This window comes from Rhipicephalus microplus, chromosome 1 (assembly GCF_043290135.1).
Source record: "Rhipicephalus microplus isolate Deutch F79 chromosome 1, USDA_Rmic, whole genome shotgun sequence".
NCBI lineage: Eukaryota > Metazoa > Arthropoda > Arachnida > Ixodida > Ixodidae > Rhipicephalus > Rhipicephalus microplus.
Window position 1 is genome coordinate 293,212,699 of NC_134700.1, and position 27,778 is coordinate 293,240,476.

The 27,778-nt window shown below is 43.5% G+C and overlaps 1 protein-coding gene across 1 annotated transcript in view; it reads left to right on the top strand.

Annotated features, from left to right (window-relative positions):
- The window catches only part of LOC119159414 (acetyl-coenzyme A synthetase), a 79,825-nt gene extending 52,861 nt beyond the window's left edge, over positions 1-26,964 (top strand). The window contains exons 7-16 of the mRNA XM_037412162.2: positions 93-208; positions 3,471-3,663; positions 5,143-5,276; positions 7,165-7,297; positions 11,274-11,330; positions 12,547-12,627; positions 14,056-14,164; positions 17,878-18,077; positions 23,037-23,082; positions 26,547-26,964. Coding sequence (XP_037268059.2) covers positions 93-208; positions 3,471-3,663; positions 5,143-5,276; positions 7,165-7,297; positions 11,274-11,330; positions 12,547-12,627; positions 14,056-14,164; positions 17,878-18,077; positions 23,037-23,082; positions 26,547-26,755 — 1,278 coding nt within the window. The 3' untranslated portion in view covers positions 26,756-26,964. The remainder of the gene's footprint in view (positions 1-92; positions 209-3,470; positions 3,664-5,142; positions 5,277-7,164; positions 7,298-11,273; positions 11,331-12,546; positions 12,628-14,055; positions 14,165-17,877; positions 18,078-23,036; positions 23,083-26,546) is intronic.
- Positions 26,965-27,778: the final 814 nt, after the last annotated feature.

Consider the following 27,778-nt stretch of genomic DNA (forward strand, 5'->3'; position numbering starts at 1 on the left):
CAGCTTTGAGAAAATAATGAGTTCGTCGATGCTGTAAGGACGGATCACGTAATTTTTGCCACATTTTTCTTCTTTTTTTCATCGTTATGCAGCAAGAAGGCACCGAGGACGTGTACTCCTGGTGGCATGACGAAGTAAGTCGTCAGAGCACAGACTGCGACGTCGTCTGGGTTGAAGCCGAGGACCCTCTGTTTCTGCTGTACACGAGGTTAGGCTTAACAGAATTGCCGTGTTCACTTTTAGAGCTGGCTTCGTGGCATCGCGACTATGCCTATGGTGAGAGACAGCTTTACGGGGGAGCTGGCAGTGGTAGGAGATGAATTAACGAATATTGATATTTCACGTTTCCAAAGAACCGAGCATCTAAATTAAGATGCCCTGGTAAGCCAGCGCATTTTTTTTAGGAACGAATTTTTCTTCCTCAGGTCACGACGAAAATAGCAGCTCGATGATATTACATCCTGCAAACTCGGTTGGAGAACGTTCGTCCGACAAAGAGACAAATATGCACTGAATGCATTTGCTGGGGCTCAAGGGAGGGGAAAATCCAAGAGACTAGACCTGCCGAAGACTGACCTCTTCAGGCGGCATTCAGATTTTCAGTCTTGGTGGTGTCTTCGGAGAGCGAGACTGGCTAGGAATGATCTTCCGGGCACCCGCTGACCAGCATAGCCTCCTTTTGTTAGGATGGCCGAAATGTCGAACTTGAAACCTCGCCGACGAAAAAAGGAACATTGCCGTTTCTGAATGGTTGCAACGTTCTCGCTGTTAATGCACGTGTAGTTGAACGTACATTCACGAAAAAAGATAGCCCATCAGAACTTGTCGTAGTTACCTAGAATGTATGGGTAAAACTATCCTGTTACAACCTACGGATCAATCCATTTTTTTCATTTTTTGTGCTGCCCTCTGTCGTGTTAGTAGGGGTGTGGGGTGTGCTTCACGGAATAATCTGAGAGAACTGGGCTAGCCAGAAAAACAGCCTCCGAGATCCCGAGGCCTGCGGAGCACAGCATTTCACAATATTTCCGCCAGGAGAAGGGCGCGTGCACCATCGCACCGGGAAAAAGGTGCATTACGAAGTAACAACAACAACAACAACAACAACAACAACAACAACAACAACAACAACAATAATAATAATAATAATAATAATAATAATAATAATAATAATAATAATAATAATAATAATAATAATAATAATACACGGGCCTCTACCTCCATGGAAATTCGATCGGTGCGACTAGGATCGAATCGGCGACCTTCGAGTAAGCAGCCGAGCACCCTAGCCGCTGCACCACAGCTGCGGACCACTACGAAGCCATAGGGCATTGCTTCGGCATTAGGAAACGTACTACCCACAGTGTAGCGAAAATTCGGCAGATCCCACGTACCTCGGGAATCGACGTTATGTAAAGCACGTGGAGGGAAGGTGACAGTGTTGTAATTCTTTTATTAAGCGAGACATAATGAAATGACTGACGCTAAATATATGTCCAAACGTTGTACACAGAGACATATGTTGAGCAGTTGCAGTTGTTTATATAACCAGTTGCTTGCACTTGCGCAACGGTGTCAACAGGAACGTGAGTATTAGCAACAAAAGAAGCGATAAGCTGATATAAAGCGCTGGTGCTCGCAAGGATGGAATCTTTGGGCACTGCAACATAAGTCAACTTCAGCGCATGGTACCTAATTACAATTGACATTAACACGTTATGACGGCTGTATATGACGGCTTGTAAGGTTGAATAGCCAGCACTGCAGTCACAATTTTAAAGTAGACCCTAATGTTCCACGAAAATTAGGGTCTACTTGGAAAGTAGTTTGGAGACCTTTCGTTGCTGTGTGGTAGAACGTTTGATTGCCATGCATAATACTACGGTTCGATTCCTGCTGGAACCATAACATTTATTTTATGCATTCGTGGGGTGAACGCTGCCCATGTCAGCTTTTTCTTATCACCCATGCGTTAAAATTACCCATGTGTGTTGTCACCAGTCCTGGGTAAATACTAAGTGTCAGTCACCTGTGGCACATTCCCGCCCACGGGTATGTGCGGGTACGTCTCGCGCGAAGTGTTTGGCGACGTACGTGACAAGATTATGAGATTATTCATTTTTTGATCAGCGTGTGATATTCGTTAAACCATCTTACCCTCCCATACTAATTTTGGTTCACGCCAATTGAGTTAAGGGGGTGATGACGAGAGCCCACAAACGTGAGCGGCTAGATAGATAGATAGATAGATAGATAGATAGATAGATAGATAGATAGATAGATAGATAGATAGATAGATAGATAGATAGATAGATAGATAGATAGATAGATAGATAGATAGATAGATAGATAGATAGATAGATAGATAGATAGATAGATAGATAGATAGATAGATAGATAGATAGATAGATAGATAGATAGATAGATAGATAGATAGATAGATAGATAGATAGATAGATAGATAGATAGATAGATAGATAGATAGATAGATAGATAGATAGATAGATAGATAGATAGATAGATAGATAGATAGATAGATAGATAGATAGATAGATAGATAGATAGATAGATAGATAGATAGATAGATAGATAGATAGATAGATAGATAGATAGATAGATAGATAGATAGACGCCAAAAGTGTTTGCAATTCGCAGAAAGAATTCTTCGCATTTAATACGGAAACCCCGTGTACAAAGCTTGAAGCAATACCCATAACTTACCCTTATTACAGGGCTTCGAAGGTCCTTTGCAAGGGTATACTTTTTAGACAGTTGCCATTGGATACGTGAGATAAGAAGAAAGAGGACACAATTTTATTGTCGTCAGTCGTTCTGGAGGCGGATGGTCCGGCAGGCTCAGCCTGGTGGCCACTTCCTCGGCCAGCTCTTTGTGTAGCCTAGAACTCGACTCCCTGGCTGGTGGAATTCAAGACGTTCTACCACGCCTGAGGGAGCAGCCAGGAGATCGGGAAAGGGTAGGTTTTCTCTGCCGTCCCGTAGAAAGCGGTGAAGCGTGGCTATTGACCCTCAATGTGGGCAAATGTGGGTCAGTAGTGTCGTGGTATACACGTGCATAACTGTGCGGGCGTGTGAAAAGACGTGTTCGCAGTCGGTGCCATGGCCTTCTATCACTTGGTCAACTTGTGGTGCGGATATTACACGCAGTAAACTTGTAGGGTAAAAAAAAAGCATTGTTACATACAAAACAAAGAAAATTACTGAAATTGAGATACGCTAAAGACGTAGGGGAACTGGGAACAGTCTTTACTGCCTCACAGACGTCCACATACGTCCCCTTAGAGACGTCCACACACGTCGCCTGTTTTCATAAAACCAGCGGAAGACTCGCAGCAGAAGGCTCAATGCATAAGTGCCTCACCAAGTAAACAGTTCCTATGGGCTTGCGCGCATGCATGCTTAACAAATAAGGCATGCACTTTCACGCAAATCGAACGTCTCCTATTTCGCAGTGGTTCCACGGGCCGTCCCAAGGGCGTGATCCACACGACGGCCGGCTACGTGCTGTATGCGTTGTCCACCATCTACTACACGTTCGACTACCGACCCGAGGACGTATTCTTCTGCTCCGCCGACGTCGGATGGGTCACGGGACACACCCACGTCGTGTACGGCGTGCTCGCCAATGGCGCCACAAGCGTGCTTGTGAGTATCGCCCCCATGGAGGCTTCCTACCACCGCTTTTCGAAGCGGCGCATTCAACTTAGAAGTGTGGCAGCTTGGGCTAGTTGGTATGGCATGACGATAGTTATAGCGCGAGAACAATAGCACTCGTGTTTTTCGTGTCATTCTTGTCTCTGTGCCGTCGTTTTGTTCTCGCGCTATAACAATCGGCGCGTTCAACTTTAATTGAGCTGAGACATTAGTGTACCTTATGTTCTTCGTTACATTCCCCGTAATGCTAAATGCATTCACGCACAATTTGTAATTTTTTTACAAAAACATTGTTTTGTATACGTTAGTTACCGCAGAAGTAAACTTTCTTTATGTTCTCAGAAGCACTCTGAAATGGTATTTATGTATTATGGTCGAGAACCATCATCTCCAATCGACACCATTCTCCCCTACTGACCCGACTCATCCGAAGGCACACCAGTTTCCGAAGCCGCGCGGTATGCGGAAGAATGTCGGGAATTAGCTCGCACCCTTACAACACAAGAACAAGGGCTACAGAAATTTCGTCACGACGATGGACGGTCCAACTACCAATTTTCGCCCAACTCTCTTGTTTGGCTGTGGGTACCCCCCAGTGCTGCTCCTGGTACCTCTACAAAGTTTGTCAGCAGGTACCGTGGACCTTATCGCGTCATAGAACAAACTTCCGCTGTTAACTACCTCATCGAACCCCTCACGGCCACTGTGGACCTGCGTCGCCGAGGCCGCGAAATCGTACATGTGGATCGCCTCAAACAATATCACGAACCACTTGTCCTCACGACACCTTAGAACACTTACTTGGCCCCATCTTCAGCGAGGGGGAAATATGTAATGATGAATGTAGTGGGTCATGCAAATCTTTTGCAAACACATTGTCAGTGCTAAGACGCTCAGCCCGGACTGTCGCTGATTTTGCTAGCTAGGCCTACGCTCCTATATAGCTGGTTTCGAATAACAGTTTTGACTGTTTCAGTTCATTATTATAATAATCAAATACAATCAAGAGTTTGACGAAATTTCGCTCGTATGGTTGGGAGTAATCACGATCAAAATGTAAAAACAAGACGTCGAGCGAAAAACACTTTAAATAAAACACGGACGTTCCGGCTCGCGTACGAGGGTCCTTTTCACAAATGTCCTGCTTTTATCTTTTGACCATGTCTTATTTAGGAGTTAGTTCTGCGCCTAGAACGAAAGAAAGTATTAATCAGCATCAAGGCAACCAGATAAGCTGCATGAATGCTGATATCTTCATTCAGCTTACTAATTGTAGTGTCCTAGAACCGTGAGCAAAAGACGTGTTTGATAGTTACCCAGGGGGAAACATCAAACTGCTCCCCCAATGTCTGCCTTACTAAATTATTTTTCTTATCTCTTCACAAAACAGTTACACTGTTGCGTTCTGTTACTGCTTATCAAATATTTGCCGGGAAGCTCAACTGATAGGGAGGCTTAACACGTTTACAGTTCGAAGGAGTGCCGTTCTATCCCGACCCCGGACGTTTCTGGGAGATCATCGATCTGTACCAGGTCACCAAGTTCTACACAGCACCCACTGCTATTCGCGCACTCATGAAGTACGGCGACTCGTACGTCAAAAAGTGAGTGAACTAATCAATTCTCTTTAATTTTATTGCCCGGTTTCATGCTCTTGTATTTATTCTGTCAACCCACCAATTGAATTTACGCTCATTTTTGCCCCAGGTTTAAGCGAATTTAGGACTTTTTTTTTTGCATTTCCAATTCTTGCGGTTATGCGTAGTCAGCGTATATGCAGGGTAGTACATAAGAAAACTCAATAATTTGAACTCGAAGAGGACTGAAAATTCTTCTTGAATGAAGCTGAGTTCGAATTTGCGGGTGGGCTCAAGAATGAACGGGCATTGTGCCTCACCGCAATGACAAAACCCAAGGAAGTCAACTCTGGACAGGTTATCGCAAACTAGCCACCACTACACGTTTGCGGCCGGTGATTTCGCAAATTAAGTTCATTTCGTAAAAGCGAACCTAATTAATTGATCAGCCAGTTATGCATCAGAAACAAGCATGGCCATGCATTTATGTGCACAGTGGGCCATAATGTCAAGATACATGACGTTGTTTATGCTCCAAAACATGTTTACTTACACGGCTGAGTTGCCACAGTCAAAATTATAAGCAATCAGCAGTTTGCATTTTCTCGCGTCTTTGTTTGCAGCTTACCCGAGAGCTCATCGCTCCGTCCACTTCATAGGTTATATATGTGCATTTAAACGTGCGAACGTCAGTCAGTAATGTTATGTTTAACAAAAAAAAAACGAGCCTTAAATTTGCGCTTCTTTCCTTGTTATGAGCAAGTTCTTTAGAGAATACCACGCAGACGTGCCTACAGAAATACTCCATAAAACGATGAGCATGTGGACATAGAGCAGAAAATGGGCTAAACGCAAGGAACCATGTGCACACGTACACGTAAACGGGTGCATTTACTCATTTGCATACGTACACGCAGGCAAACATTCGCCAGCACGCACGCAAACAAAACATATGCACGCGCGTAGTTCAGCTCCAAAGCTGTCGCAGTAGCGTTAGAAAAAAATGTTTTGGCATTCAAATTCACAGTTGACGAATGCGTTGCACAATGCACTCAAGTACGGCGAATTGTCCGTATCATGTTTGCGCTAACAAAATGACGTCAAGGCATTTGGTAACGGCTTTATAAGCCATCAGTTTCCTGCAGTGAACTGAAGGAAGTCAAAGGTCTCGTGCCACGTAAACCGAGCCTTCGGCCACGCTCAGTGGGCAGTTACATAACAAACAAAATGTTATAGCGGCTTTCCTGTGGCGGTACTGGGAGCATTTTTAAGTGAGATTATATTACATTAGAAACACGCGTGTTAAGAAAGAAGCATCGTTGATTTTACATAACGACAGCTATTTGTAGAACCGACATACTTGGGCAGCCTCGCACAGCATAACATTTCACGGTAAGAAACAAGGTGCCGATCAACAAGACTGCTCCTGCATAGATCTCGAACTATTTTCAAGTACATTGAGTTTACTCGTGTATATGTGCGTAGTAAACAGACAGAATTGAAGAGTATGCTCATTTTTTTCTGTTTTTGCTTTTTTTTTGTTACGTGCTGCAGTAACATTATATGTGATCCTGCCAAGTCTGCACCTTACTTCGGCTACGTAGACAAATTATTGTTGAACATTTGATAATAATAGTTGCTGGGGCTTCACGTCTCAATACCTCGTTTGATATTAAGGGATACTGTAGTAAACGGCTTTCGACAAATTGTCATTATTAGAGATGCGCCCAAATCGAAGCACACGAACCATTTTGTTGCCATGGAAATGCAATCGACGTGACTGAGATTCGATCTTAGGACATTCGGGTCAGCAGTCAGGTACCATATTTGTTCTAGCTTACTCGCCTGAGCGTGGGTGTCACATGTGAGACGAGGTGATATCGTCTCACGAGCAGCACATACCCTCGTTTCGCAGACACAGTCGGAAGTCCCTGAAGCTGCTGGGAGTCGCGGGCGAGCCCATCGGTCCGGACGCCTGGTTCTGGTACCACCACGTGGTCGGCGAGTGTCGCTGCATGGTACTGGACACGTACTGGCAAACGGAGACGGTAAGGAGGAAAAGAAAAACAACTGATATAATAATCAATGTTTTACGATATTCATACTAGTGCGTCCTACATGTGTGTTCGCATATCGTCACAGACCTAACGCGTGTTCCTCGTGCGATGACTTGCATCATGCGAACAATGGAACGCATGAAAATTGAAAAACGACTTCTAGTGGCCTCAGTGACTAATTGTGGCGTCACCCTCACCCCCGCCCCGAATTAAGCGGCACTCTTCGTTTTCTATACCCTTTCTTTTTTGTTGATTCAATGTCCTCCAGTGCAGGGTAGCAAAGCAGACACACTCCTGGATGACCTACCTGCCTTTTGTTTTTCACGTTTTTCTTTACCTCCACGAAGAAAGCTTTAGAATCATTGGCGAATTATTTCAGTCTATTTTCTTACCTAAGGTTAGTTTATGTGAAACTTTATTACAGTTTTCTTCTGATTTCCGCGTTTTTCTCGCAGTGATCCTGCAAGCTTTAATTTTGTAATAATCTTAATGAGAACAATTCAAATAACACTGAATTCTGAAAGTCAAATATTTGGCAGTGTATATAAGTCATTGTTCTAAAATGTGGCAATGCCGATGCTTGTGGAGAGTCATATAGTACGCCAGGACAAAAGAAAAAAAAAGGAAGGGAAGCATAGAGATGAACAAATCTCGTTATTTCTCCTTTTCGCATACAGACACACGCATCTCCTCGTGTTAGTTGCGGAGGTCGCTCATAGGTGGCGCACCTGACAGTTGCAGCGAACGTGTGCATTGCGGAAGCACCGAGGCCCAAAGCTGATGCATGCGTCAGCTGGTTGAGCGGTTGAAATATGCAAGAAGCATATAGAGGAACAAAACACATCCAGTGGATAGATGCGGGCAGTAATATCACAAGTACAGCAGAAGACAATATGACAGGCGCAGAGTACTAGATCATTAGATTATGATTAGTTCGTACGTGGTAGCTTAGAACAACTGTGGGCCACAACGAGTGAGGTATTAAGAAAAGTTCAAACATTTTTACAATTATTTATGTGTATATCAACATGCACCCATACAAACTCACTTATGAACATATATTAAAAATACGGTTGATATCTTCCCCCCTCCCCTTTTCCCCAAAAAGATGTCTGGCTACGCTACTGGTAGCCAGTAAATAATCAGCTTAGTTTACTATTCTATGATTTGTTAAATAAATAAAACTCCTTGTCCTTCCCTGTGCGCCATGCCACCTGCTTCTCGTAATCAATGAAGGCTATGTATAGTGGTTGGTTGTATTCTGAGCGTTTCTCTATTACCTGATTGATAGTATGAATGTGGTCGATGGTTGAGTAGTCTGTTCGAAATCCTGCTTCTTCTTTTGGCTGATTGAATTCTACTGTTTTCTTAACTCTGTTAGCAATTACCTTTGTAAATAGCTTGTATTCTATGGAGAGCAAGCTGATCGGCCTGTAATTCTTCAAGTCCTTGTCATCTCCTTTCTTATGTATTAAAATGATGTTAGCATTTTTCCAAGGCTCTGGTACTCTTCCCGTCAGGAGATACCTCGTAAACAGAGTGGCCAGTTTTTCTAACACAATATGTCCTCCATCTTTCAGCAGATCTGACGCTACCTGATCCTCACCAGCAGCTTTGCCTCTTTGCATGCTCTCCAAGGCTTTTCTGACTTCTTTTATCATGACTGTTGGGGCGTCATCTGGGTCACTGCTAGATCTTATTGTATTAAAGTCGTGGTTGTCCCGGCTACTGTACAGATCTCTGTAAAACTCCTCCGCTATTTTAACTATACTATTCATATTGGTAGCTATTTTGGCTTCTTTGTCCCTTAGTGCATACATCCAATTTTTCCTTATTCCAAGTTTCCTCTTCACTGCTTTGACGCTTCCTTCGTTTTTCAGAGCGTGTTCAATTCTCTCTATGTTATACCTTCTTACATCGGATACCTTACGCTTATAATCAACTTCGAAAGATCTGACAGTTCTGTTTTGTCTGTTGTACTTTAGACTTTCGTGCTTTGACGCTTCTTAATGGGATTCTTCGTTTTCCGGGAAAGTTTGCCAGTGTCCTGTCTAACTACCCTGCCTCGAACTTCCGCTGCATACTCCGTTATGATACTCGTCAGATTATCATTCATTGTATCCACGCTAAGGTTGGTTTCCTCAATGAGCCGAGTACCTGTTCTGAAGTGAGACTCTAAATTCCTGTACTCTCCCTCTCAGTGCTAGCTCATTGATTGGCTTTTTGCGCATCAGTTTCTGTCATTCCTTCTTCAAGTCTTGGCGAATTCGAGACCGTACCGTTCTATGGTCACTGCATCGTACCCCGCCAACCCCTTCCACATCCTGCACGATGCCAAGGTGTGCACTCATGATGAAGTCTATTTCGTTCTTATTTTCGCCATTAGGGCTCCTCCATGTCCACTTACGGTTTCCTCGTTTTCGGTAGAAGGTATTCAAAATCCGTAAATTATTGCGTTCTGCAAATTCTAGTTGTAGCTCTCCTCTGGCATTTCTAGTACCGATGCCATAATCTCCTACTGCCTGGTCTCCAGCCTGCCTTTTTCCTACCTTTGCAATAAAGTCTCCCATCAGTATAGTATACTGTGTTTTTAGCTTACTCATTGCCGATTCCACGTCTTCATAGAAGCTTTCAACTGATGCGTCATCGTGGCTGGATGTAGGCGCATAAGCCTGTACCACCTTCATCTTGTATCTCTTATTCAGTTTAATTACGATACCTACCACCCTTTCATTATTGCTATAATGTTGCCAGCTATGTTGCCTCTATGTTGCCATCTATGTTTCTGTGAATTAGGAACCCCACTCCCAGTTATCTTCTGTCAGCCAAGCTCCGATAGCAAAGGACGTGCCCATTCTGTAGCACCGTATAGGCCTCATCTGTACTCCTAACCTCACTGAGCCCTATTATATCCCATTTAACACCATCTAGCTCCTCGAATAGTACTGCCTCACTAGATGAGGTTCTAGCATTAAACGTTGCCAAGTTCAGGTTCCAATGGTGGTCTGTCCGTATCTAGAGATTCTTAGCACCCTCTGCTGCGTTGCAGATCTGACCGCCGCCGTAGTCAGTTGCTTCGCAGCTGCTGAGGACTGAGGGCCGGGAGTTAATTGACGTATGCATGTGGTAGGTAGTGGCCAGATACCGCCCAAGTGTGGCCAATCCTTCTCTGGTGATAACCCCCCCCCCCCCCCCGTTAGCTCGGGTCCTTGGTGTCACTACACACCAAACGCCTGCTTACTTACGCAGACGCCCCTGTGGGCCTGCATGCACTAACATGCACTTAAGATTCATATTGGGGCGATGCACAACCTTTGCTACTTTAGGAAACGCTTTTTTCTAAAGTGCTCGTTGCTCCCCAGGGTTCGATAATACTTACGAAGGATACTATTTACGTTCGGGAGCGCATATGAGCAAATCGTTTTAAATGCTGGCAGCTGGTTAGGTTATGCTACGTTTTATTAGCTAGAGTTGTTTTCATATTTAGTTTACATGCTTTGTTATAGACTTTGTTTAGTGCGCCTTGTGGGTAATTTCTTTCAATTAATGTTTCTTTTAGGTTACTTAAGTGGTGGTCGTACTCGCCTTCGTTGCTACAGATTCTTATACGCCTCGCTTGTCCGACAAGAATCCCTTGTTTGCAGTGTCGCGGTTGGTGACTAATATAATCAAGGTCCTTTTGGCTGTCTGTCGGGTTTCTGTAAAGCGTCGTCTTTAGTTTTCCTGCTTCGATAGATTGTCGTATCTAGGAAGTTAATTTCACTGGGAGAATGATGCACATTGGGAGAATGGTGCAACACGTTTCCCTTTCGTGTTGTACCAATTCCTACGACGGAGGGATCAACCATGTTTTTTTTTCCTTATTCTCTTCTTACGAGCAGCCCTCGAGACAACTTCATGTTTTACTTGTTGATCTATTGCGTCATTACTGTTACCTTTTTTCGTCTTCTTTCTCACGGTCAAACAGGGTGGACAGATGATAACTCCTCTGCCAGGCTGCACACCACTGAAGCCGGGAGCTGCGGTGAGTGAGCACTACCACCTTAGAAATTTTCCTTGTACAAGCTTTTTTCAGACACAGTTTCGGCTTACTACAACCCGCGTTGTAGCATAGTCTTGAAATCAAATATATCAGCTTCATTTCGCTTCACCTGTCGCAAAGAAACGTCAATCGCATGCTAACACTAACGTTCACTTTATTACGATCACCTAAATCAGTGAAGTTTGTTAATCTAATAAACTTCAACAAACAAAAAAGGTGATAGGTTCATAGGGAAACTTGTAGAGCACAAGAGAAAACGGACGAAGCAAGTGACGATGGGACGATGCGCTTTAAGCATCTTAACAGCTCGCAGCTGGTCATCTTAGTCAGCATGGCAGGACTTGCGGTCGCGCACCTTCGCTTGATAACTGCACCGTATCTGGCACTAGTAATGACAAGACAACCCGTGAGATCCCAGAAGCAATCGAAATCACGAAAGCGGGAGCTTTTTGCCAGCACAGTTTCTATTGACCTGAGCGAAAGAGTTTGCATTCCTAAGCAAACCGCAGTGGCGTGGATTTGCACGTATCAACTAGTCACTCTGAATTATCAAGGTGCTCCCGCCCTTCAGTTATCATTTTGTTTGATGCGCTTCGGTGGCCTAGCCGGGTCCCCGAGCACGCACGGGACGTATATATTTCCCTCCCGTTCAATAAGCATTCTGTTGGAACGAAGTGCATCGTTTCGTCGCTCTGTCAGTTTTTTTTATTTTTTTTTTTGCGCATGCGTTACAATTTTCACCCTGTATCACCACTAACAACTCGACTTTCGCGTTCTTGCTAGTTAAGAAATTGTTTCCAAAATATCTCTCTAGTATCCAAACATCATATTTATGCGAATGTTGGCCTGCCACGTAATGTTATCTTTTTAACACTGAAGTCCTATTTAGGCTTTTTGATATTACGGGCTCTATTGTGCAATGATTTCTCCCCATTTTCTAATTTTTTTTTCACTCATCGAATTGAAGCAACGCCTCCGCTGTTATCATAAAGCATAACATCGTATCACGAGTGACGAAAGGTAAGTAAATAAGAAGGGAAAACAATTCTTGTGATAGGCAGTATCAATCAACGAGAGTGGAGACTTGTTACTGCGATATTAAAAGGTGTTGCAGCAGTACGAGCAGCAACAGCTTGCAGTCTCAGCGTACACAGCGTCGTATCGCGGCAATAACTTAGTTTCCTCCCTGTTTGCGCAGACACTCCCGTTCTTCGGCGTGGCGCCAGCCATTCTCGACCAGGACGGCAATGAGATCAAGGGTCCGGGAGAGGGCTACCTGGTGCGTGCCAATACACTTCGTCGCTTGATCTTCATTTGTTCTGCGTGTGCACGCATCTCCGAGAAACCTTTCACTCATTTCTACCAATCTTAAGCTTGGCTAAAAGTGTTTTTCTTTTGTTAAGGACAAAGTAAATGTAGTCCAACATACAACTGTGTCGTGGACCATGCACAAAATGCCAACGAAGCTTGTCCTGGTCTATGTACCATTTAACAGGCAGCTACAAAACATAAATAAAATAGGGGAAGCCTAAAGCTTCGCCTTTAGGAGTTGAATGTTAATAGCGATGTCCTGTTCCTAGTGCGCACTTCAAACATTTAGTGCATAAAGCATTTTCGAAGAGTCTATGCACCCCCTACGTGGCCTTAAGGGAATAGGCACAGTAGCGTGTGTGCCGTTTGTAGTGGTTGACCGGCTTTAAACCACGAATTTACTAAGATAATGTAATGCTGTGGCGCCCGTTGTCAACGGGCTCTTGTACCACGCATTATTACTGCAATATTTCATGTTGCATTGTGTAGCATGTATACAGAAGACGTGTGTTTGTGAAGTATGAGAGCTACTTTCACTCCTTTTCAAAGCAGAGGAAGTTCTTTTGAGTGCATTCACGTGCACAAGCATGACCTTGTGGTCGAACATCCGCTTGCAACGCAAACGACCTGGGTCTATACCCATTCAGCCCAAAACACCCTGGTTCGGTTCCCACTCTGCTCCAAGGTTTTTTAGTCATCTATTCATTTTATTTGCATCATTCTTCATTTTTTCAGTCGCGCATATATGATAATTTTTTGCTCACAACGAACAACGCCGACGTTGGAATTTCTGTGATACGAGCTTTTTAACGCTATTGCGTTAGAGAATCACTTGAAAGCACACGGTATAAAAAATAAAACATCCGAACACATAACATTGGCATTACTATAATGATAAACATATGAAAACACAATTTACTTTTATCATGCTTTCATGAGGAAATACTATAGAACTATTAGAAGGCTCCTAAGCGTTGCCTTTAAGAGTAAACGCGATTGTGATATACGCAAGCAAGATTGTGAGATAGCGCGCACATATAAACACACACTCGCACTGTAGCGCCTTACCAGTCATTAGCCTACCGTCTATTCGTGCTTCTCTGTAGAGAGCTAAAGTGTGCTGCAAAGAAATCCAACGTGCAAACACCCTGCAGCTGCTAATACTTATCGTATCTACCACGAATTTTCACTCACGGCCAACGCTGCTTTTTTGCTTCTACCCAAAGACCCCGTCGTATTGAAGAGCGAACAATACTGCATACACAATGCTTGGATTTCAGTGATACAGTGAGTCATCAGTACATTATATAAAATTGAAGAATAGTCCCAAAATACACACGGCACTAGATGGGTAAATTTCTTGGTCCAAGTACATCGAATCATGGATTTATTACAGGTTGTCAAGAAACCTTGGCCTGGCATGATGCGGACTCTGTACAAAGATCACGACCGCTTTCAGAAGAGCTACTTCGCAAAGTTCCCCGGATACTACTTCACTGGCGACGGTGAGTGAGAACCAGTCATGCTTCATAGTAACGTAGACGTGAACGACTTCACACACAAACACACACACACACACACACACACACACACACACACACACACACACACATATATATATATATATATATATATATATATATATATATATATATATATATATATATATATATATATATGCAGGCATGGTGGTTGAGTGGCCGTAGCGTTGCATATAGTCAAGTAGATCCTCAGTGAGCAGTCACAACGTGGTTTATTTCGACGTTTCGGCCTAGAGTCTGGCCTTCATCCTGATGAAGGCCAGACTCTAGGCCGAAACGTCGAAATAAAATAAACCACGTTGTTACCGCTCACGGAATATATATATATATATATATATATATATATATATATATATATATATATATATATATATATATATGTTTATTTCTGCTCACGGCAAGTTATCCTTTCAACCACTTTTCTTTCTTCTCATATACATTACATTGGCTCTAATAACTTTCCCCATATATTCCGTGGCTTCATTGTCTGTTAGATCTCATTATTATTGTGTCAAAACACGTAAAAACGAGCCCCTAGGTATACACTTCTTTCCCATATATATATATATATATATATATATATATATTGCAGCGGCAAATATTCTCAGAATTATGTCGTTTCATGTGTACTGCAGTTGAGTTCGAGATTCTTGTTTCAAGAAAGAATGTTAAGTACTGACGATTTCAGGGATACGCTACCCGAATTTATTTATTAGTCCTAATAATATCGTGACACTAAGGCGGCTATGGCTCTATGCATCGTAGACGAGCCCTATGACTGCAATCGAAGTGCGAAACCTCGTTACAAATAGTGAAGTGGTATGTCGTAACAATTTGCACTTAGGAGCGACCGCACTTCACGCAGCTGTGGTTGTTATTAGAGAGTTTTAGTACTGCGTACGCTGCATACGTGGCGGCGTTGCGTACGTAAGGACGCCACGTTCTGCGTAGTGCGCGTGCGCAGACCGCAACGCGCACGTATCGCGTTACGTACGCAGCCGCTACGTACGCACGCATGAGATGCGTGCGTGCGTACGTATGAGGCGATCGCGCCGCTCTCGAACAAGTTCGCTACACCGCGAGACTTCGTTTCGCAAAATGGCGGCATCAAAGGCAAGCACCGACCGGCTCTGTGGCTTAAAATATGGCCATAATCTGGCTATAACACTTGGATTGGTTCACATTGGCTGTCAACAACACGTCCTTCTATTTTGATCTACCAGATGACGCAACACGTTTCATGCTCGTTACGTACGCGGGTACTACGGCGTACTAAAAGCCGATTAGTGGCAAACGACGCCACGTAACGCAAGACGCTTGCGTGATGCGTACGTAGCACCATTCCGCAGTACTAAAACTCTCTATTATTGCGCAACAAAATGAACAACGTCAAATGGGTCGTAAGGGACCATGAAACTTGACGAAATATGTGACCCGAAACATGTGGCTATCTCGCATTGTTTTGGCACAAGTGCAAAACAGATCATCATTGTTGCAAGCCTCTCTGCCCCCCTTTTTTGTAACTAAGCCTCTCTCTCTCTCTCTTTCTCCCTTTTCGCACAACTGGCATTCTCTTCAGGTGAGCCAATGCCTACTGTAAGAATTTACAAATATTATTGTGGTAAGGAGTATGACCTAGTTTATCCGAAAAATCATGCCCTGTGCTGCAGGGTACAAATATTTGAAAAGAAACGAAGCGAAAGGAAGAAAGTTATTGTCAAACTTGACTCATGGCATGTTCAAAATTTATTCTTAAAGGGGCCCTGCAACACTTTCTCAGCTAGGCCAGAAAACGCTGCCGATCGGTAGTAGAGGCTCCCGACAACGCGCGAGCCAAATATTATAGCGCAGCCCGTGGCCTGGAATTCACAATAGATTATCAAAGTCCACTAAAAGTAGTTTTCTCTCGACAAACTAGAAAAATAAGCCCAGCAAGCCCATCTATCAGCCATTGCCTGATTTGAACATTGCGCGCTCGGTTGTAAAAGAGGTCGCCGTGAGGGGCCGTCACTTGTCCACACGTGCGCGCGCGATCGCACTAAAAAATCTGCGTATTCGTAGAAACAAAAAATTAAAAAAATGGTCGAGGTCACGAGGTGTGAGTGACATTTTTTGTTTGCCCCTGCCATCCCTCCCTGCTCAGCTTCCAGCGCTTTCGTCGGAACGAGAGAATGTGATTGCAGCGTGTGACAAATCTTCGTAACTCCACTCGAACTGGACGGATTTTTAAAATTTTTGCGGCATTAAATTTGTGAGGTAATACGCTTTTCCAGTGAATAAATTGCATGGTTACTGAAAAAGTGTTTCAAAGACCCTTTAAGAACGAGTAAAGCCTGCTTCTCCTTCTACATTTAATTGTTGCGGCAAAGCCCAACGTTTTACCCTAACGAAAGTAGCAGTCAAAGTCGACTGCATCGAAGTGCAGTAAATCAAATTATTTTTTATAAGCATCGTGATATTCCCGAACACGGCAATGCTTCTATGTCAGTGCAAAGCAAAATCTGTGGCTACATTGAACAAAACCTTTCGGAACACTTCATATATCGATGCTCTTCATGAAGCTCGCTTTCGTAGAAGTTGAATGCCCGCCAACCACAAAGTAAAAAGCTCTCGTTCAGGAGAAATTCTGTTCACATCTATGCCGTCTTTTTCTGCATATGATATGCCTCTGCATATCACTCGCACCACCAGTTATTTATTTCGCAAAAATAAAAATGAAAAGATACCCACGTGTTGTTGTGAAGCTGCCTTCAATAAGTTATGAAAAATAGTGCTGTTAAGCCAACTTGCTCGCTGATGTTGGCACTGCAAATACGATAAATTGTTTCAAAGCTTTTTATCAAACAATGGGGCATATCTAACTAATTACCCCCTTTTTGCAAATTCAGTATATGCGGATTTGACAAAATGTGGTTTTCGCAGCTGCAGAGCTCTGTTATTCGACCAAGCAGGCACAATGCGTTGCAGTGAACTGAAGGGATAATTTAGGTGGTTGTAAAGCGTCTGCGGTGTGAATTGTCCCGCACACCGTCACACGAATACAGGAGAAAAAAACGAAGTAGACACGAAGAGCGAAAGCTATCAAACTATAAAAATGGTAGATGCGTTCCTTTTGTCTACATCTTTTTTTTTCCTTTCTAAATTCACCCCATTGTATGGGAACGATTCCTACCATAAACGTGCAACAGCTCTCCTAGCCAGAACTTCAATAATATTGAAAGTAAGCGACATTTTATCTATCGTGAACTTGTTTGCAGTGCAACACCAGAAACGCAAACAAGGAAGGAGAAAAAGATAATGAAAGACGGCGCTGTCTTTTCAGCCAAAAAGCGCCGTCTATTCCTTCTTTGTCTGTGTTTCTGGTGTTGCGCTGTAAACAAGTTCACGATGAATCCCAACCAACTGGCCCAACTTGCCGTCTGACATTTTATTCCACGGTACCGTAAACTTCGGTAAGCGAAATAGAGATCGCTCGTACGCGCCACATGCACATCTTTCCTTTGCTACTTAATGTGCATTGTTTATCTCTATTCTTGTGGTTTAGTTGTTGCTAGGCAATGGCACGGAGAGTATATTTTTTTCCTTTGCTGACGAACGGGCGTTTTACCACGAGCTTTAACAGCCTCGTGGTTAAAGACAGAAAAAAACCCAGAGGGAAAACATCATCTTTGTCGCAGGTGCTCGTCGAGACGAAGACGGCTACTACTGGATCACGGGTCGCGTGGACGACATGCTGAATGTGTCGGGCCACCTCATCTCCACGGCGCAAGTCGAGGCGGCACTGCTTGGCGTGCACGACCTCTCCGAGGCGGCAGCTGTGCCCAGGCCCCACAAGGTCAAGGGACAGTGCCTCTACTGCTACGTCGTCCTCAAGAACGTCAGTATACGAACACCTTTATTGTTAGCAGGTTCTTTCAATACTTTTCTTCTGATAATGAAGCTCTCATTAAAGTTTCGCATTGGTATAAAAACGGGCACCAGATGCGTCGTTGTTAGCAGAAGGCGGCCGATTTGCGTCGATTGGTTAGTCAAACACTCGTGTGTTCGCGTGATTTTTTTCGCAGTCAAAAATTGGTGTAGTTCGTTTTATTGTGAATGTTCAGTGCTTATTGTAGACCAAATAATACAGCGGGGGCGCTGTCATTGGTTCATGTAATGGTTCGTCGGATAATGTCCAGCAATGGTTCGTCGGAGAATGTCCATCAATACTGTTTCGCTTGGGCTCATACCTACGCCTACCTTCCTTGAAACCGGTGGATTGCTTAAAGTTAAGCTGAGCTTGTGTATTGCTCCATGAATCAGTCTAGATGACCCACAAATCAAGATCGCTTGAGAAAGAAGTTATGATAGGCCTTATCGCACGCTGGTAGTCCACAACGCTCATTCTCCTGCTAATTGGCAATTTATTCTGAAGCTGCCACTGACAACTTCCCGTGCAGAACATGCCAGTTAGCATATTGGCAAACGCAGGAGCAGCTGTCAATTATGTTCAGTTAGGGTCAACCAATCTGTCCGGTTCTGCTGCTTCGAACCAAACTTAGCACCATCTAATTACTATACATTCCCCTGTAAGTTATTTGGGCCTTTTCAGTAACAAACAAATGCTCACATATCGTACCCATGAATTAGCTTACCTCGCCGTTTTATGTTGTTTCAAGTTTTCTTTAGAATTTATGTACAACCTCATTCGGTGTTGTATGTGGGGTGTAATGTAGCTGAGTTGTAGCGGTATGATATGTTTCGCAATTTACAGTGCTTTGTCGTATATCTAGTGCAACAAGTGAGAACCTTGAACTGTCTCGAATGCGAGCTGGAATATTGAATCCGCGACTGCGTTCATGCGTTTATAAAAATTTATTATATTACAGATAGCTAACGTCAATAACAATCAACAAAATCTCATACCATTTGCTTTCTATAGACATAAGAAAAAACCAAAACACAGTTCAGTTACACGGGCACCAAACATGAAGTGGCTTGAAGGCAACATGCACAGTCGATGCTCCACACATGCAATTGCACGCACGTGCACACTAAACACACACAAACATACACACAGAGAGAGATTTGATATTCATTGATTGTTATGTGGGGTTTAACGTCCCAAAACCACCATATCATTATGAGAGACGCCGTAGTGGAGGGCCCCGGAAATTTCGACCACCTGGGGTTGTTCAACGTGCACCCTAATCGGAGCACACGGGCCTACAACATTTCCGCCACCATCGGAAAGCCAGCCGCCGCAGCCTGGATTCGAACCCGTGACCTGCGGGTCAGCAGCCGAGTACCTTAGCCACTACACCACCGTGGCGGGGCCACACACAGAGAAAAATCTGGCACAAAAATATATGTGGATATATGCAGATTACATGGTAAACAAAAAAAGCACAAATAAAACGTTTTTGTGTACATTTTGCGAATTTACATGGCACGTCTACCGGTACCGAACGAGACATCAACCAACCAGAAATAGGCAGGCCGAAATACAGCTTCACGCGTCTGTTTTGGACTCTCTGTCCTTTTTTTTTCTTGTCTCCACTGCTTCGTTTTTTTTTGTGCTGCTGGTATTTAGACCACGACAATGTAATAAATTACCCGACAAGCCACCCCAATGAACTAGTTTTCTAGGATATACTTTAAACCCAACATCTCTCCCGTGAATCAAAGTGACAGGTTAACTCAGGTACAAACTCGTGGATTTTGTGAAGGCCCCAGTTAGTCATAAGCCCGCACCGCATCTCTCGTGAACTGTATCCCTCGTTTCTTTTAAAAACGCATTGAAACACTTTTTCAGGTAACGATGAAATGAATTCACTGCAAGAGCTTATTGCCTGACCAATTCAACGACGCAAAAGTTTTAAGAATCCGTCCAGTCCGAGTGGAGTTACAAAGGTTTGTCGCGTGCTGCGATTGCATTATCTCTTCTCTCGTCCCGACGAAAGCGCTGGAAGCTAAGCAACGAGGGATGGCAGGGCCACAGAAAAAACGTCGCGCCCACCTCGTGACCTTGAGCACTTTTTTTTTTCTTCGAATGCGCGGCCTTTTCAGTGTGACCGCGCGCGCACGCCTGGACAAGTAGAGACCTCCCGCGGCGGTCTCTGTACCGAGCGAGCGCGTCATGTTCAAATCAGCCGATGACTGATAGATGGGTCGTTGACGTGTGATTTTTGGGCATATAACGTGATTTGTCGAGACAGAAAAAAAAACAATTTTTAGCTGACTTTGAAAATTTATTGTGAATTCAAGGCCGCGTTCTGTACTATATTATTTGGCTCGCGTGTTGTCGGGAGCCTCTGCTACCGATCGGCAGCGTTTTCTGACCATGCTCAAAAAGTGCTGCACGGCCCATTTAAGTAGCAGCTTCTACGAATACAAATAACTTGGTCAGCTTGCACTACTTGTACAATGCTGGAGCCATCAGAAGAGCTCAGTCTCTCAATTAAAATTGCAAATTTACCCGGGAACTTATAAGTATGATATGTAAAGCTGTGTCTTAGCTGGAAATGTGTTTGCTAATACAAAAATATTTAATTACGTTAATTAACGAAGCCATGATTAGCGCATAGGTAATTTGCATAATCCTTGCGAGCAAGACCTTCGTGAGAAGATCCTAATTAGTTCGGTGTTAATACGTTCCTTATTGGAGTCGTGTTAATTATTATGGTCATAATTATCTCGGTCTTAGCATCACAAGGCTTAATTAGCTTGGTCATAGTGTCTTGACTTATTTAGCTAGGTATATCACCCAGCCAACCAGCCAATCAGCCAGGCGCGTGTGCACGGGGAGCGAGCACACGAAGAAGAATGAATCGAATGAAGCACGCACGCCACGGTGTAACGCGCTGGAATGCACAAGCCAAAAGCGTCGGGGCTTAGCTCCGGCTGTGGTGTTGTAAGGCGCCCAGCTGGCACTAATCTCAGAGGTCACGGTTCTGATTTTGCTAAAGGATACTCAGTACGGACATTAAACTCTTGAAGATGAGCGGCCTGTACCTCTAAAAACATTTTTAGTAAACATTTCGGGCACTTTTCTTGAATGGCTGCACAATTCACAATTTTTTTCAGACTATCTGCTATAACTTCAGCGTCTAAGTTATTTTTAATTTGTTGCATGTTAAACAGGCCTTTATTACATATTTTATTTGTATCGCTTTAGCCTGCCGTGTTCACGAAGAAAATTCCAAATTTGGCAACTTTGTTCAATATTGCTCGTGGGAAAAGCACTCGAAGAATATATATATATATATATATATATATATATATATATATATATATATATATATATATATATATATATATATATATATATATATATATATATATATATATATATATATATATATATATATATATATATATGTCATTATTTTTACGGTTGTATCATTTCGTTACCTTGCCGGAAATACTGTTTTATCGAGCGCATTCCAAAAGCATCTTTAGGAAAATTGTCGTTTGACGTCCTCAATCTCCGTCGGTGCTAAACTACCGACTCTCATAAATAGGGAGGAAAACTTTTGGAAATATAAATAAATGGCCCGGACGAGTTCCGCACTTTAAGAAACATGCGGAAATTTTATAGCCATGTTTGTGATGGTCGGAAAAATGCTGGATGATTTGGCATGAAATGATGATGAAAATAATAATAATAATAATAATAATAATAATAATAATAATAATAATAATAATAATGTTTTAAAGTAACGCCTTCTACTTCTTCAAATAAAGCAGTACATGGGGCTGGGCCAGCTCAAAAATCACTCGTCATAGCCGTTGTATCCGCCATTGGCAGATTTCAGCATGGCGCCTCGGTCGTTACAGGGATCGCCCCGACTTGTCCACGCTTGTGCGCGTGATCGCACTGAAAAGTCGCGTATTCGAAGAAAAAAATATGACAAAAAGCGCTCAAGGTCACGAAGCGTGTATGCCGTATTTTCTATACCCGTGCCGTCCCTCCTTGCTATGCTTCCGGCACTTGGCTTCCATGACGAGAGAACATGAAATTGCAGCGTGTGACAGATTTTTGTGACTCCGCTTGTGCAGGAAAATAGTAGGTTCGAGTTAACTATATGCAGGGCGAATTCTAAATATGTTTGCGGTGGTGAATTCACGAGGCAATAAGCTTCTTTGATGAATCCATTACATGGATACTTGAAAAAGTGTTGCAGGGCCCCTTTGAGTCTGCTTTACATGCCAGAGATTCTGCCCCAAGGTCGGAGCGACAGCTGCCGCGTGAGCCCAGAAGAGGTTTCTATAGAGTGTCTACTATAGATGCTGTGATGAACATCGACAGAGTTGGAAAAATTCGCTCGTGGAAAAGCGTCTGACCAATGAGGGAGCAGTGACGTATGAAGCACGGGAAAACAAGGGTGGAACGGGGCGGGTGCTCGCCCCGAAAAGAACTCGCTCCGACTCTGCTGTACGGTAAACATTTCCGATCAGAGCAGCGGACATCGCGCAAAAGCGGCGCATGTGAAACGAACTCGCGTCCTCGCGTCATGCTGCCGCTCATCGCCACGACTACCGTCACTAAGTCACTTACATGTGAAACAGGCTGAACTTTTTACGAAACTGACGGCCTTGTCATAGCGGCAATAGTGTGCTGAAACATTTCTGACAGATGAAACACATGAATGTATACCTGAAGTCGTAAAGTTATACGAGATAGTTTGTCTGAATAAGCACTGATGTCTCTTGGGTATTAGTGCAATGTATGCATGCCGGACATACATATTTGGGCAAAGTCACTGCATGATTTCCCCTTCCTCTTCTTCTCTTTTCTGTTTCGAAAGAGTTGTGTTTCATTGACCCGAAAGCATTTATTTGTTTTTCTCTGCAGGGAAAAAACTTTTCTGAGGACCTCAAGACTCGGCTCAAGCAAAGTGGTGAGTAACGTCAGGTCGAATCGAATAACCTGATTATAGAAGACACCATTAACTGCTTGCCGGAACGGTGAACAGACTAATTAAAGGTGCCCGATGAACATAGGCCACCTCTAAATACCTATAAGCTGCCATTTGCACCACGAACTGTAGTGGCTGTGATCCCAAAAGCATTAATATCAAATCACAAGAGAAAGAGAAAGAACCGTTCAACAGCATGCACATGGCGTCTGACGCAGCTGTCTCTTAGCGTTCGTAAGCTTAGCCTGCACGCCTGTCGCTCTACTAATCTCACGCAGTCATCAGAGTGCATAGAAACACGGGCAAGGAGGTTGACGCAAGCGCTAGCCGTTTGTTTTCTCACCTTGTTTCACAACTTCTTTTAGGTGAAAAATGCGGCAGCGGAACAAATTCGACCCACTTTTCCGACGTGTATATATATATATATATATATATATATATATATATATATATATATATATATATATATATATATATATATATATATATATATATATATATATATATATATATATATATATATATATATATATATATATATCTTTCCAGGTTCGCATTTTTATGCCCACCGCCATAAAACGACAATAACTGTGAAATCAACGTCAAGTCGGTCGCGCAAGCAAGAACAAGAGGGAAGGGTTCAGTCACACACTGTGCTTCACCTCGCTTACTCGTCGAATGTGCCGTGTGACATGATATCGTAATTTTGAAAGTACAAGCGCCTATGCCAAGGGCACCTCTTAATTGGCTAGCGGTCTGCTTACTGAATGACAAGCGTCGAAACATCAGATCAGAAGTATACGCTTAAGGCAGTCTTGATGCTATCTCGTTCCTTGTGGCTCTTGCGCGACTAACGCAAAATCATTGTTATTAAGTGCTGAGGTGCCTATATATATATAGTTGGCTTTGTTTACCGTAGTAGTCACCTCTCCATTATCTCACTTCGAAACGCCGTGAGGCATATGACATTTTGGGTCATGAACTCTAAATCTCTCATGGACAGGTAAAAGAGTATTAGAAGTCGCGTGAGTCCAAGCACCAGCTTCGCAATATGAAACAAATAGAAACGACACTCGACTTGACACAACAACGGAATGCACCCGTAGCGAGAAGGGCTACTGAGACCTGAGCTCACTTACCTTTCAACTACAGAGGTTGACAAAAGCTTGGCGAACCCCGATTCTGTTAAACGAAGGGCTTGTCTCGGTCATGGCATGAGGGCATGCTTCTTTAGACGCATGATTGATTGATATGTAAGGTTTAACGCCCCAAAACCACCATATGATTATGAGAGACGCCGTAGTGCATGGCTCCAGAAATTTAGAACCGCCTGAGGTTCTTTAACGTGCACCTAAATCTGAGCACACGGGCCTACAAAATTTCCGCCTCCATCGGAAATGCAGCCGCCACAGCCGGGATTCGATCCCGTGACCTGCGGGTCAGCAACCGATTACCTTAGCCACTAGACCACCACGGTGGGGCGTTTGTTTAGGTGAATTAGTGAAAAGTGTAGCTTAACTATGCTTTGCTTGACGAGTTTCGAAAGCGCTAAGTTATAATGAAACAATGGTTTGTTTGCACGAAGCTCATATATTCACGACGTGTGTTCGTCAGTAAATGTTAGTTGACGGTCTAAACATCTGATTTTATATAACGTGAGCTGCTGTTTCCTGTGTGATTGCCGATAGAATTATAATCTCCGGGAATACTGCCGAACTTCTGCAATCCGGAAAGCGCTCCCGTCAAATAATGCCAAATAATAGTCCAGAAATCTAAAATCCTTAAATGCGTTAGTGCTATTTACGTGAATGGAAATCCCTTTCTCTGGTGACGCTAAAACTACATCCCTAAGTGTGAGTGTAAGGCAGGAACGGATACACACACCTTGCTTCTGAATACAAAGGCCGTCCTTGAAACGTGTACGTGAGTCGCCTGCAGATAAAAATTGAATCTCTAAAAAAATGCTAACAGATAGCCCAGCGGTGATCAGAAAGTTAACGGCGCCAAGCTGGTCAATGCAATGTTCAGCACACTTCAAGATCAGACCTTCCACGTCTACTCAAATCGCAGTAAACTTGGTTTTATCGTATGTGCTTAGGAACTCAACAACCACTTCTGAATTTTGAATCTTCAATAACAAGGCATTTCAGCTTGTCCTGTCAGGACCAAGAGGTTCTTGCCAGGTTTCTTTCTCTGAAATAATGACCCTTAAGGCGCACTCAGTCTTGTGTGTTCTCGCACTGAGAATCACCCATATCTAACCTAATTTACTACTCTCAATTCACTCGATAGTTTTTGGAGTGAAAACTTAGCACAAAGCTTCCTTCCTGCATGTTTTAACTTCGCAAGTGACGTGTAGTCCTGAGCGAAAAAAAAAGCACGTTTGAAATGGCAGTAGGTGCCTTAGACTTGAAAATGGCAATTAAGAAAACTGAAAACCCACCCTCCTTGTCGTCTGGTAGCATACTGTAATTTTAGTGTGTTTTATTTAGTAGTGTCAGTGTTTTCAAATAACAAAATTATGGTCACGAATAATCAGCTAGCCTGATTCAGTGCCATAATGAAGCTCACTTCTAGATTGACCGACTAGGTCTGTGCGTTTTATTTCAGCTGTGTGAATAACTGTGTGTGCATTTACTTCCTCTTCAGTGGGCGTTTGTGCCTCATATGTCTTCGTATGATTACTGCGTGTGGCTGCTTATACACCTATAATGGCTTGTCATTCTAAGGCCTCCAGCATCTCATTAAAGCAAGATGTGGGTACGGCCTCGTTGGTATTTCCTTACAAATGTGACTTTAGCTTGTGTGAAGCCAACAAACGTACAGAACGATGACGGCTGTCTGTCGTATTCACTACATTTTACTGTTATCATTTGTTAAAGAAACACCGTATTCGTCAGCCTGCACGTCTGTTGCCTTCGGATGCACTGCGAACACATTTTATTGCAGAGGCACTAAAGAGAAAAAAAATGGTTTTTCATATTTGTGAATTACTATATTTAACACTACCAAAATAACCACGCTTGCCACGAGAAGTCGCTTTGTCAGCGAAAAAACGCGCAAGAATAAAATGTGGGTCGGGACGCCACCTCAAAGTTTAGCAACAGTCACCGTGACGTCACACAGATCTCAAAAGCATCCACTGGTGCACACGTCGTTCATAATGGACAAAAATGAAGAACTGTCATCTGATGGGGCCAGACCATTCACATATAAATGCCTCAGAAAATTTTTTTTGACCCAATGTCATGATTGTGCGAAAAATACACATCGAAATCCGGAACGGCAAGCGTGGTGACTTCGGCCTAAATTTTTAAATTGATATCTCGACATGATTTCTTTCTATAAAAACCACCATAGAATAATGAAATTAACGTCATTGAAGTTTACAGAGTACGATTAGTCAATCCAAGCCGATTCAAGTGAACATCTTCCGCATTACGCAGTGCGCTCCAAGATCGGTGCCTTCGCGGATCCGGAGTACATCCACTGCGTCGAGCGGCTACCCAAGACCCGGTCGGGCAAGGTGATGCGCCGGATACTGCGCAAGATCGCCTGCAACGAGCTCGAGTTGGGCGACGTGAGCGCGCTGAGTGAGCAGGACGTCATCTCCGAACTTCTCCAGTCCAAGTGCTTCATCCAGAACGGACACTGAGGCCACAGCGACATCCCTGTAGAAACATCTTCGAATTCGGCTTTCCGAAGCTTGCTCTGTCGCTAGCTGTCCGTGAAGGGCTGTTGCCCTCTTTTTCTTAACGAACCCGTTGATTAGTATGTGCACGATGCTAAAAAAGAAAAGCGTAATAGCGAGAGGTGAGACCTTCCGTCATTAAAGGGGCCCTGAGACAACGGTATCTTCAGCAATTTGCCGAGTTTCAGTTTTGCGCAAGCTCTGAACGATTCATTCTCTCCAAGTTCGACGTGATTCATTGTCATTTAGTAGTGGCTGCTGTTAATCGTTGTGTTCTCTAAAGTTAATTTGAAAAATAATAGAAGATGAAAGCATGAAACCTTCTTGTGAGAAGCCCGGTGGTGTGACCCTCCCCATATAGTCACTGCGCATAGGCTGTGGTTTTGTTCCAACATCCTTCCCACATTACATAACGCTAACGTCTATCATTTTTTTGTTTACTCTAGCCTGGGTGCTGCCCTCTCTTACGAAATTTGTGCCCATCGTGAATACCTGATATCTGCACTATTTGCTATGCTATTTGCAAGCACTTTCGCACTTTTTTTTTTTTGCGCCATATAGCGCTTCCGCCTGCCTCTTTTTTCTAGTTTCCTCATGCGTCACTTCGGATCTAATGTTGTGACATGCGCGAAGATTACTCTTTATTCTTGTTTGATTATTGATTTGCTTTTGTACACCTGCGCTACGTCACCCCCGGACAATTAACGTTGAGCTCGAACCACGATGGAGCCCCTACCACCTAACTGGTTCCAACTAAGAGCAACTGATCAATAACATCCACTCGCCCATCGCACTCTCATTCCGTAACTATATACGTCGTGGCGTTGTAATATGGTATTAACACGATTGCGCCCACATAGCGGCTAAGAGTTCACAGCCATTGCAAGCCCGGCCTCACAGTGACGCGCTGCAGTTGCATGCATCGATGACAACCGAGGATGTTTCAGGGCCCCTTTAAGAGCTTGCCTGCTCCTCTATTTCACACTA